Source organism: Prionailurus viverrinus, chromosome D2 (assembly GCF_022837055.1).
Source record: "Prionailurus viverrinus isolate Anna chromosome D2, UM_Priviv_1.0, whole genome shotgun sequence".
In the NCBI taxonomy this organism is placed as follows: Eukaryota; Metazoa; Chordata; class Mammalia; order Carnivora; family Felidae; genus Prionailurus; species Prionailurus viverrinus.
The window spans coordinates 54,798,192-54,811,445 of record NC_062571.1 but is presented as its reverse complement, the minus strand read 5'-3'; the positions used below and the strand labels follow the sequence as shown (position 1 = coordinate 54,811,445).

Here is a 13,254-nt window from a genome sequence, read left to right as displayed (position 1 = left end):
TCTAAGGGTGGGGGAGGGTTCCTTATACAGGGGTGCTTTACCTAAAGGGAACCATGGCAACCACTTTGGGATTGACAGCTATGAAGTCTAGGTCTAGAGACAAGAGTCACACATTATCCTGTTCAGAGTAATTTAAATAATGAGATACATTCTATATGAGAAATTAATTTCATGACATAAAATTCTAGGTGAGGAAGGGGACAGTATTTATGAGTCTAGTAAAGGGAAAGCCAAAGTTCAAACTTGTCATTCCAGGAAACTCAACTGTCACAAAATGGTTACCCTGCAGGTCTTCTGAAAGGTCAGAAGAATAACATTGATTTCTTTGTTCTGGGCACACAGCATACCCCTAGCCTCTATGATGAGAGAATACCTTTTGCTTTAAGATATCCACTGGTGTTTGGTGGGCTTTTAGCTTCTTATTTTTAAGGAGCACTTTCCTTCTAAGTTGGTCGGGTGAGGGAAGCATTGGGTCATCTGAGAAATCACTCTCAAACAGGAACTTAGCCACCAGTTTTTCTCCAAACACACTCTGAAAGGAATAAAGGAAAACACACGATCAGTGCCTTTTACCTACGCTTGGGTAATTCAACTAGATATTTCAGCTCAGTTGAATTGTTCTGCAAACCCTAGGAAGAGAAAGTAGGAAAGAAGTGGTGTCTCTCCTCCCCGCCAACAGTTTCTTACTGGAAGGAAGGGAGGTGGCTGGAAGGTCAGAAGGAGAGGTCTAGGCCATTCCCCAGGTGGGGCCAGCTCTAACTATTTAGGAAGGTCCTTTAGGGTCTGATACACTAAAGAAAGAAAAGGAGATTCAATTAGAGGCTGTGGTTTATAGAACACAATCTGTTCCAGATGTGAGTTAGATGTCAAAAGGATAGAAACCTTGAGGTAGGTAAGGAGTGGGGACGAGGTTGAAAGATAATGGGGAGAATGTGCTATACGGTCTTCTCACAAAGATTTTATGAGCATTGGCCTCTGAAGGGGAATGTGTATCTTCAAGGAGGCGGGCGGTGGGAGTAGGCACAAGACAATCCATTGGGGTGAGGGTAGAAAATACAGCAGTTTCTAATTCTAGTAAATTTTTAACTAAAAAAGAACAAAAATGAAGCTTATTAGTGTTTCATGTATCTTTGCCTCATTAATGGAGTTGAGAAATGGGTACCACCATTTGGCAAGAGCACCTGTTCCGTCTGCACACGTCTCTTTGTAAGGTGTCTTTATCAGCTGCTACAGCCATTAACATCGAACACTGAAGTAATAAACTAAACTTAAAACCACACATACAAGTCACAGATCACAAAAATTTAAAAAACAATGAATGTCTTCAATCACATTACTCCCACTGAAAATAGTAATACATTTATTGTTAAAATTTTTATGAGACCAAAAGGGATTTTGTACCATTAATAAATAATAGTATAAGAATAATTCTTTACTTCATCTTTTTATGTTATTCCCTTTCATATTCTATTTTTGTGTGTTTTATTAATGTATAAAATATGTTAATAAGTAGGATATATGTATAGTTTATGAATAAGTCAATAAGCGTACAATAGGAATACATATACTACAGTATTTTACTGATGGATACAATCAAAAAAGTTGAGGAGGAGCCTGAGTGGATCACTAGGTTAAGTGTCTGACTCTTGGTTTTGGCTCAGGTCATGATCTCAGGGTCGTGAGACTGAGCTAGGGCTCTGCACTGGGCATGGAGCCTGATTAAGATTATCTCTCTCTCTCTCTCTCTCCCTCTACTCCTCCCTACCAGTCACACATGTGCATACATTCTACTTCTCTCTCTAAAAAAAAAAAAAAAAAAGTTGAGACCATTATTCTAAATGATGGCAAAAAAAAAAAAGTCAATATGAAAAGCTAATTAGTTTTGTTGGCATAAGTATTTGGGGACATTTTCCTCTGCCCATGCCCCTCCCTCCTCCTGATAGCCTTATTTCCATAAATGCCTCAATCAAGGGAGGAAGGGGGAAGTATAAAGGAATATTTGCCCCTAAATGTGTCTGCATGATAGTTTGCCTATATAAGGAAGAACCAAATGTTACAGCAACTGTTTTGGCTGGTCTAAGCTCTTTGCCAAATTGGATCCCTCTATCTGTAGTGTTAGACACAGGAAAATTTCACTTATTTGCCCTGAGATATTTTCAGTTTTCCACATACAACTGACAGGTGACATCCCAGCATCCCTGATTTGTGGTACCAGAAGCACTGGAGAGTTGGTCTCTCCTTATCTCCTAAGGCTTTCTGGAAATGGTTAGGAGACCACAAAACAATGCTTCTATCACTTCAGCTGAAAAGATGGACCATTCAAGAGAAAGTCCAAGCTCCCATGGCACCCTCATTTCTTAGGTCTGAGGGACCCTAATTGTGCTTCATGGCTGAGGTCCAGCTGTCATGTGGTCCATGGTGGCTCCATATAAAAGCAACAGTTTGAAGACAAAGGCCAAGATACCATCCTGCCTCTTAGCTTATAGCTTACCTTGAAAATTTCTGCCATTTTTCGTTGCTGAGGCAATGAGCAGTGGTTCTCAATCGATATGATGATGGGCAGGTCAGAGTTGACAAAGGCACTGCGTTCAATGGCTTCAACCACCTCCTACGGGAGCCAGAAGAGCTCATTAGAGTCCAGATGTTCTCCAGATGTATCAGAAGGCCAGTTACTTATAGCCACAGAGAGCACATAAATTGTTGTATGCAGAAAATTCTGGCCAAAATGGTTTTATTTTTTTCAAAGTATTTTCAAATTAAGCAAGATGATAGGCAGTTTTCTGTGAATACATTAAACTGTTCATACTGAGTTTTGTTTGCATACTTTATAAGGAACTTATATACTTTATTAGTATGCCAAATCTAATAAATCAGTATGTATACTGATTACATTATAGGTAAAAGGCACTGTGTTGGTTACAGCATCAAAATGATAAGGCTTAAGATACTTTTCTGTTTTCAAGGAGTTTGTAATCAATCTACTTGGGACAATAAGACATATATACATATACTCATGTGTGCATGTAAACACAGTTATCAAATCTTCCTTCTCTCAATATAAAGTACAAAAGTTTCAGGAGAGATGAATAGGAAGCTAAGCTAAAGAGAAAATGCATTTTAGCTATCCGGTCTACATATAAGACAGAAATAATAGTATTCCATTCCAGCCTGGCCACAGTTCAGAGAAAAATGATTTTACACAATGAAAAACACTGAATGAGGATAGTAATTGCACAATGAATGAATAAACTATCTAGAATTCGAAACAATAATCCAAGGAGCCTAGTCTTCCTGGGTGACCGACCTCCCCAAGTAGAACCAATTTTCATTACTTTGTAATATTATTTAATCATCTCCCAACACATGATGTTGATCTTTGTCAGCAGGACACCAGGATAAACGACCTTTAATTCCTGTAGCAAGAGAAAAGCTCCTGCCTTTTATATATCATCTTAGGGTGTAAAAATTGCAACAATATAATTACAAGGTAACTCATTTCAGGTCCTGGTTATTAAGCTCTGGTTGAGTGAGAACTTAATGGGAGTTCTAGATCAACTCCCAGAAAAATGGACATGTGCACATCCCATACAGTTTCGGGAAGTCTACAGACTCGGGACAAGAACCCCAACTTAAGGTGTGATTGGAAGAGTCACTCACAGAAAAGGCGCACAAAGACAGTGACTCCGTGATGGGATTTAGGGACCATTAGGAAGCGTTACCTTGAAGGGGATCTTGGTTGTCAGCGTGTGTCCATGATAGATGATGGGCAACCCGTCGTCTCCATCCCAACAATCCAGCTCTACGCTCCTACAGCCTTGCAGGAGGACCTGTGTGATTAACGAACACATCCAGCCCGCATGAGCAAAGGGACACAGGGCCTCAGATGCAGCCCGGCATGTGCTCCTACCTATCAGTGTTCACATTCAGGACTAAAGCAGGAGGGTGTAAGATCTAAAATAAATCCTGCATTTGGGCCAAAAGCCGCAATTCATTAGGGGAGACAACAGATGATGGTGGAAAGAGTGTTTACCAGAGCTGAATACTATCAGAAGGTAAAATTTGATAGCAAAACCATAGGACTATTTTCCCAGCGACTATGGTCCCTTGAGGGACCTACACACAGTACATCCTGAAATGAGACAGCCAGGCCAGTGCTCTACCTGGACAAATATCGGTGGAGATGAAGGGGCTATTGCTGCAGCCCAAAGGAAATGAGGCCACTGATTCTTTAATGACCTGGCTAAACATTTGTATGACTGTAATCAGAATAAAATCCTCTCTGTTTAGACCCAAATTTTGCTATCAGCTAATGCCTTCACTAGGAACACATAGCACATTAAGACTAGAAGCAAGCAGTCCTCAAGGATTTGCCTTATTGTCTACAGAGGCAAATAATGCACAAACTGCCCTTTTCCATGCCCACGGCATCATCAGTAACCAATCAACATCCTTGCCCCTTAAGCTTTGGTATGTTTATCTCTCAACCTCATCAGGGAAGTGCTTCAGGAAACACCCCGATGAATTAGAGGAGATGACACCTATTTGCCATCCCAGATGTAGAGCTGGAAGCAGAGCTCGTGATACATGCTCAGGTTGCAGCTCTGTAATATTTGCTTGGAGCAGCCTCTTCCTCCGTAGACTCTGTTGTGAACTATCTTAAAAGATGTCCATGTATTGGAAGGGCAAAGTACACCAAGAGGCGGATGTATCTATGAATGGGCCAACTCACTGGTTTAAAACTCCATGTAACTATTTCCATGCGGTAACAATCCAATACTGTAGAGAGTGGCCACTAGAGTTGCTGCAAGAAAACTCAGATTGTGGAATCCCTCATATATTTATATTTTTTATGACGTCTTTGCTAGATTCTTCCATTGCACAGCATGCAGCACCCAATCTTCCCAGGTGACCTATCTCCCAGGTGGAACCGATTCTGCAGCCTAAAAACTCTCAAGGCTGTCAGCTTCTCCCAACACCTAAAGCATCAAGAGGTGTGTTGCTTTGGGCTGAAGATGGCTGTGTCATGTGCCAGCAGGAGCATGAGGCTGCTTCATGTCTGTGGTGAGCCACACTGGGAAGAATGCTCACTGACTGGCAGCAGATGAGATGGTTTTTAGCAGGCAGAGACTAACGGTATTTATCTAAGTCTGCCTGACATTAAGACCACATACGGCTATTGTTGAAAGTGCTGCTATAAACATTGGGGTACAAGTGCCCCTATGCATCAGCACTCCTGTATCCCTTGAGTAAATTCCTAGCCTAAATGTCCATCAACTGATGAATGGATAAAGAAATTGTGGTTTATATACACAATGGAATACTACGTGGCAATGAGAAAGAATGAAACATGGCTTTTTGTAGCAACGTGGATGGAACTGGAGAGTGTTATGCTAAGTGAAATAAGTCATACAGAGAAAGACAGATACCATATGTTTTCACTCTTATGTGGATCCTGAGAAACTTAACAGAAGTCCATGGGGGAGGGGAAGAAAAAAAAAAAAGAGAGAGGTTAGAGAGGGAGAGAGCCAAAGCATAAAAGACTTTTAAAAACTGAGAATAAACTGAGGGTTGATGGGGAGTGGGAGGGAGGGGAGGGTGGGTGATGGTATTGAGGAGGGCACCTGTTGGGATGAGCACTGAGTGTTGTATGGAAACCAATTTGACAATAAAGTTCATATTAAAAAAAAAAAAGACCACATACGGCTAGAAGAAGAAAACCAGGGCTTGAAATTCCAGGTAAGAACAGGGCTTTTTCTCATTTCCGATCTGTCCCGGGGAGTAAGGTGAGGAGATAACTAGGAGGGCTGAGGGAGAGCAGAGTGCTGATAAATAAAGGATGAGGAATCTTCACACTAGGTTTAACCACCTCTCTGAGTCTAGTTGAGGGGCTTTCATGCCTCATTCAAAGGGTGTGACAATCTCTACTTGGGGTGTAATGTTAAGGGGTTAGAAAAAATCTCTTTGAGGTCAATAGGGAAGTGAAGTAGGAATTAAAGTTAGGACACTGGCCCCTGCTCATTCATTTTCCTGGGAGATACACACACACACACACACACACACACACACACACACACTTCATTTCTTTCCCCTAGAACTGGAACAATAGATTTCAAACTCCTTTTAACCTTGGAATTCTCTGTGCAAATGGAGGGTCATATGTAAAGCACATAAAAAGAACAGGACTTCAGCTGCAGTGGGGGTAGGAGGTGTAGCCTTCCTACTTTGCTGCTTCCTTATCTCAGCGTCCCCAGCTGAGGTCCCTGGACAGAGCACCTACTTTGAAAATCACTACTCTAGGGACACATCTTCATTTCAAAATAAAAGTGCTCAGGCGTGCCCGGGTGGCTCAGTTGGTTAAGTGTCTGACTTTGGCTCAGGTCATGATCTCATGGTTTGTGAGTTCGAGCCCCACATGAGGTTCTCTGCTGTCAGCACAGAGCCCACTTCGGATCCTCTGTCCCCATCTCTCTCTGCCCCTCCCCTGCTTGCGCATGTGCACACACTCTCAAAAATAAACGTTTAAAGTACTTTAGATTTTTAGAGTTTAAAATACATATTCCTTAGTAGATAAGCTTTGGGACAGAATTTTACCCATGCTTGAGGAATAGCTGGACTGATCAGGAGAACGAAGGAAGCTCAGCTCTGCTGGGTTTGTGTGAACAATGACAATTTTCACACTTAAACATCCTCCCCCCACCTCACCCCCAACCACACACTTCTATTCCCTGAGCCTAGGTTAGCTTCTTCCTGATGAACTCTTCTTATAGGAGGTCAGAAAACAGGCAGCATAGATGAGGAAGTTGCAGAAAATATAACAGAGACGACTGACATGCAGATCATTGAGAGTTGGTGTTTAGGTCAAACGGATGTGCTTTTTCTAGTCCAGAGACCCTTCTGAGTTTCCAAGAACATTCCCATGAATTTAAGTGTGTAGGGACAGTGCCCATAGTCTTTGCAGATTTTTGTTCCTTAAGTTGGTTACCATAGGGATGGATTGATTATCTAACAAATTGCAAATGAAAATAAACAATATTTTGGGAATAACTTCATAGAAAGCTGCATTTTCTATTATGCTTTCCTACTACATTGTATTGATTTATTTAGCATTTAGTGAAACGATCAGATAATTTTCCCATGGGAAAATCTAATTATAGTAGGAGTAGGTCAGACTAACTAGGATTTAAAAGCTATGAGTCTCAAACAAATACTTTTTTTTTTTTTTGGTGCCTAGAAAAAAGGTCAAGTGTAGATAGGAGGGAGAAAGAAAACAAAAAGAAATAGACAAAACGACAGCGTGTATAGGCAGTTTTCCCACACATCATGTTTCCTCACATTTTACACATAATAGTTTGTAAGTTCTTCAAAGGAGTCAGAAGTCAGATTTTTTGTGACTTATAGCAATTATAGCAATAATGGAAATCCCATGTCATGTGGAATTCTGTACCTGGCTGTAGAGTTCTACTGAGGACTCTCCTTTGAGCTGGTGGCCTGTGAGGTAGGTATTGTGTGAAGATTCAATGTAATAGTAGGAGAGGGGCAGCTGTAGTTCTTTAATGTTTTCCTGTGACTCATCATTTTTGGAGGCGAAATTATCTTTATCCATCAGAAACCTAGAGGAAACAAATTTTCTTAGGACTGCGTGGGAAAAATATGTATTCTTAAATGATGGGCAACAGATATTTTAAAGGTTACCTTGCAAATCCTTCAAATGACAGTAGGCCCTGATGACACATACTAACGCTAGGCTCGAACTTCTGCAAGGGACACAAAGAGAGCGTTATTTAGGTAAAGGAAACTAAGGGGAAAAACCCACCACGTCATTTTTTAAAGATGTTCTGTTTTCATCAGGAAACATCTAAGCCAAATATTTGAACTAATATAGTTATGTAACGGTAAGAGGTAGTTTTTTACTCCCAAAGAAAACATTTATTATACGTGCGTTTATTATACAAAGCATATTTATTTAAAAGAAAAAGGGAGACTGAGGGAAAAGAATACAGTTCATATGAAAACAAATGGTTATCGGCATATCCAGGTGAAAATGGGGATAATAATAGCAGCTTCCGGCAGCCGGTGAGAGGTGAAATGAGATGATTCCCAGAGAACACTTAGTACAGGGCTCGTACTCAACAACAGCGTAATGAGCACCCAACCATGTGATCATCATCTTAATGTCGCTAGCATTTCCGGTGATCAGCTGCTGAACAGTGAATCCACTGATTCCCCATCAGTTGACAGGGAGGCTGAAAACCTAGACTTGATCCTGCAGCATGTGACACAGCCATCATGAGTGTGTCACTCCATGTCCTACCACCCTCTAGTGGAAGCCATCATCATATCTTGCCAGGTTACTGTGACAACTTCCCACCTGGTCCCTCTGCTTCCACTCCATCCCCAACACAGTTCATTTTCCAATGGGGCGAGAGTGACCTCTTGAGAACATAAATTATGTTAGTCCCCTGCTCAAAAATTTCCAACAGCTTCCTATGTCACACGGACTAGAGTCAAACTCCTCACCATGGCCTAAAATGCCTAGATGATTCAGCCCCTGCCTACCCATCTGGAATCACGTCTACCATTGTGCCTCTGGCTTATGTGGCTCCCACTACATCAGCCTTTTTGTTGTCTCACTCCTGTCTCAGTCTTTGAGCTTGTTCCTGCTGGTCTGGAATGTTCTTTTTGCAGACCTTCACATGGTTTATTGATTCAGGACTCAGCTCCACTCTCACCTCCTCAGGGTGGCCTGTGCTTACTCCTCTCAGCCTTCTGCATCACTGCATCCCCTTACTCTGCTTGATTTTTTCAGAACCCATGAATACCTAAAAGTACATTCTCTCTGTATTTGTTTATTGTCTGCCTCATCCACTAGGTGAAGGCCAGAATGTGGGCTTATTTACTACTATATTCCCAGGTCCAGGAACAGAGCCATAGTAGGAGCTAATAAATATTCATGAAATGATCAAAGAAGTTGAAAACCTAGTCTACTAATTTTATTACATGCCAGAACAACAAGAAGGTATCATGTACTGATTCCTTGTAAGAGTCACTGAGAGAAGGCTTGAGATCTATGATACCTATACGTTAAATAAGGACACATGTATATACATATATATACATATATATACTATATATATATATGTATATATATATATATATATGGTATTAAATCAAGCCCCTCTGTTTCTGTCCCAGACTAGAAGGCTTTGGAAAGAAGTATAGACACAGTATGTTTAGCAGAAAATAATTAGAATAGTCAGAAGCTCTACCCAGATGTGCATATGAAATGGGTACAAACCTGGATGATGCTGAGGATTTCATCATAAGTGCAGTGTTCTCCTTGGCAGTTCACTAGGAAGTCATTGAGCTGGAGGATGCCAACCCCAAACACGCCCAAGGATGTGCTCTCGACCCCAGTGCCGTTTGTCACGATACTTGCAGCAGCAATGGCATCAGATATCTGCCTCTGGTTGTCTGACAGCTGCTGTTTACTCTTAATGAACAACCCCAAATCCGAGACGTTTCTGGTCAATAAATCTGAAACAGAACCACCCACAGAACATGGACAAGTTAGCCAGAATCTTTCACAAAGTTCATTTTGGAGATAATGGCTTTGTGGAATTGGTAAGCTGCAGAAACTCTTCACTGATCTGTCTAAACAAGCCATCAAACTCCATGTCTGCCCCTGGCTTCACATAGTTGAAGGAACAACAAATGAATCAATGAATAAATAAAAGAAACTAAGAGAGAACGAGGTCAATGATCTTGAAAGCCCATGAGCTCAAGGTTTTAGATGAGAACTAAATGTACATGCAATTGGGGACTTCAGGCTGAATTTGAGCTTTGGTTTTTGAGGATAACTGCAGTTTTGCTTTTAGAGACAATGAAGGTGTACCCTTAAAATTACAGTTGTTTTGTACTTCAGGAATGTAATTGTAAGCATTTGTGTGCAGGTTTCAGGGTGAAAATAAGTTTTCAACTGATGTGGAATTGAAACTGATCAATGAAACTGATTGTATGCTAAGAGTATGTTAAGTTTTGTAAGAAACTGCCAAACTCTTTTCCAAAGTGGCTGTGCCATTTTACCTTTTGACCAGCAATGTTCCACATTGGCACCACATTGATGGCCAGTTATTTTATTTAATTCTTGCCACTTTGGAAGAGAAGCTGGCAGTTCCTAAACACAGGCTTACCCATACGATTTAGCAACTGCGTTCCCAGGCTTTTCCCCAAAGGAGTCGAAAACTTATGTCCACACAAAAACATGCACACAGATATTTATAGTAGCTTCATTCATAATTGCTAAAACCTTGAAGCAACCAAGATGTCCCTCAAAAGGTGAATGGATAAACAGTGGTACACCCATGCAGTGGAGTATTATTCAGTGACAAAAAGAAATGAGCTATTGAGCTGTGAAAAAACATCGGGGAACCTTAAATACATACTGCTAAGAGAAAGAAGCCAATCTGAAAAGACCACATACAAACTGTATGATTCCACCTATATAACATTCTGGAAAAGAAAGAACTATGGAGACAGTAAAAAGGGGTTCAGAGGGAAGGTGGGACGAATGAAAAGGTGGGGAACAGGGGATTTTTAAGACATTGAAAGTATTGCGTATGATACTGTAATGGTAGATCCATGTGCTTATACTTCTGTCAAAGCCCATAGCATGTACCACACAGTGAACACTCAACTGTGGACTTCATTCGTTAATACCATGTCAATATCAGCTCAACTGTCACATACCACACTAATACAAGATATTAATAATAGGAAAAACAGTGTATGTTGGGGAGGGGAGAGTATGGTTGACCCTTAAACAACATGGGTTTGACTATGTGGGTCCACGTGTATGCAGAGCTTTTCGATAAACACAGTATAATACTGTAAATGTATTTTCTCTTCCTTATAATTTTCTTAATAATAATGTCTTTTCTTTAGCTTACTTTATTATAAGAATATAACACATGATACACATACAAAATATGGATTAATCAACTGTTATTGCTATCATTAAGGCTTTTGGTCAAGAGCAGGCTATTAGTAGTTAAGTTTGGGGGAGACAAAGGTTAACCCTTTGGATTTCTGACTGCATGGGGGATCCGCATCCCTAACCCTTGCTTTGCTCCAGGGTGAACTGTATACAGGAACTCTCTGTACTTTACAATCATTTTTCTGTAAGCCTAAAACTGCTCTAAAAAATAATGTCTGTTAATTTTTGGGCGCCTGCGTGACTTAGTCGGTTAAGCGTCTGACTTTGGCTGAGGTCATTATCTCACGGCTCGTGAGTTTGAGCCCCGCATTGAGCTTTGTGCTGACAGCTCAGAGCCTGGAGCCTGCTTCGGATTCTGTGTCTCTCTCTCTCTCTCTGCCCCTCCCCTGCTCACACTCTGTCTCTGTCTCTCAAAAATAAATAAACATAAACAAATTTTTTTAAAATATTTTTTTTTAACAGGTACAACTACTTGACTAATCCATAGTTATGCACATTTTATGACTAAAGTAGAAAAGGTGAATTTTCTTAGCTGAGGACAATGTAAGTTTTTAAGTAATAAGAAAGCAACTGAAAGAGGGCAGTTTCTCTTATTTCTGCTTTTTTGTGTTTCTAGTTGTCAGCAAGAACAGAAGAGAAAAATAGTAGGCTGACAATGCATCAGTGGTGATGACAGAATAGGGTTTTTGATGTGGTTGGTGACGGTGGTAGTGGTGAGTGGGACAGAGGAGGCAGACATCTTGGTTTACCCACTAGGACAAGTGCCCTGGATGTTCAGCAGGAGTGCTCTTCTTGGGTCACTAAAGACTCCTCTTGTCAACGGACAGACACCCTCACCCTGGGGTTGAGCACCGTCGGCCTGCAGGCAGGGAGGATATGGGTGGTGCACCACACACTTAGTGGACGTTGGACACAGGTGGGAGAGGGTTTTCCGTTGTCAGAATGACTGGAAGACTCTATTGATTAAATATCCTGGAATGCATAAACAGACTCAGACCATGATGCATTTCCTTGCTGAAAATGCCGGTAGCACCTATCCCCCCCCCAGACACCTTGAAACAATCCTCAAAGCGTTTCATCACGCCGCAGGGAACAGCACGCCATGTGGAACGGGCCGAGGGTTCATGTGACTGGACCTCTCATCTTCGTTTTTAGATAGAAAGGCCTCAACGGGAAATATAAAACCGTTCCACAAACCTAGGTCAGGCTGAAGATCGCTGGTGTTTTCGTCAATTGTTAGGTTGGTGTAGAGTGGCACCGACTCAGAGCCTGCTCGGTTGCAGGGCACGGCGTAGACGTCGAAGAGGTCCTTCAGGTCCTTGCGGCTCCTCACGCTGGACGGGGAGTGGAAAACACTCACGTTTAGTATTGTTACAAAGATGGGGGGCTGAGGAAGGGCAGGAAGACAGCATGCCGTACCTGAATGATTTGAACAGCTCAACGAATTCAACAAAGCTCATGTTACTGTCTGAAACCATGAAGCTCTGGAAACCTTTCATTCCGCCTTTGATCCGCCCGTGCCAGCTGCTGCTGCTCCAAGCACTGCAACAAAGACATGGCCTTAACAGGCATGGCCACTGTGCCCCAGGGACGTCCTCTGATGGCGCATGAGCAAAGACCTGGACCGCAGGCCGTTCAGGATTGAGGCTGTTTTCCAGACCCTCTTTTCACTTCTCTCAAAACTAATCTATAGTGTGTCAGAGCAAACACCTCATTCAGTGAAACCGTGTCATGTTCACAGCCTACTCAATAGGGCCACGAGGCTAAGGGTAATGTTCCTCTACTAACTAACACAGTTCTTTAGAATCACAGGTCAATGGGGGGGGGGGGACTTAAATTCAATGTTTCTGAAGTATTATTTTTTTTTCCCAAAAGTGCTCAATTTTTTCCAAAAATTGAGTAATTTTTCCAAATTACTCAAGTATAACCTATGGGAAATTATGCATGTTCTTTCCTATATTCTAAATTATAGAAACACATTAGAGAAGAAAGTCTGTATCAATGTCTTCTCTTTTTCCTTTCTTCACCAGTTATTAGATGAAAACAAGGAAGGACTTGTTAATGTTAATGGAAAATGTGAGTCACAAAAATATTAAGAATGGAAAGAAGCCAACTCTGCCTAGAATATATCTGCACCTGCCAAGGCTGTATATTCGATATAAAAATACCAGTCACTCGGTCAAAACCTCACTCTAGCTGTTTCACAACATTTTTATTTTCTATACTGGTTCCCTGACAAGATAATTTAAGAAATATTTTGG

The 13,254-nt window shown here is 41.4% G+C and overlaps 1 protein-coding gene across 11 annotated transcripts in view; it reads right to left on the bottom strand.

Annotated features, from left to right (window-relative positions):
* Window positions 1–13,254, bottom strand: part of PLCE1 (phospholipase C epsilon 1) — a 335,693-nt gene that overhangs the window by 58,931 nt on the left and 263,508 nt on the right. For all 11 annotated transcript variants that reach the window (XR_007145212.1, XM_047824502.1, XM_047824504.1 and 8 more), the window contains exons 12-19: window positions 12,413–12,535; window positions 12,191–12,327; window positions 9,296–9,534; window positions 7,693–7,754; window positions 7,445–7,610; window positions 3,720–3,827; window positions 2,492–2,608; window positions 374–532 (exon numbers count right to left, since the gene is read on the bottom strand). Coding sequence is in view for 10 of the 11 variants with exons in the window: in XM_047824502.1 (XP_047680458.1) it covers window positions 374–532; window positions 2,492–2,608; window positions 3,720–3,827; window positions 7,445–7,610; window positions 7,693–7,754; window positions 9,296–9,534; window positions 12,191–12,327; window positions 12,413–12,535 (1,111 nt within the window). In the remaining variant the exon portion in view is untranslated. The remainder of the gene's footprint in view (window positions 1–373; window positions 533–2,491; window positions 2,609–3,719; window positions 3,828–7,444; window positions 7,611–7,692; window positions 7,755–9,295; window positions 9,535–12,190; window positions 12,328–12,412; window positions 12,536–13,254) is intronic.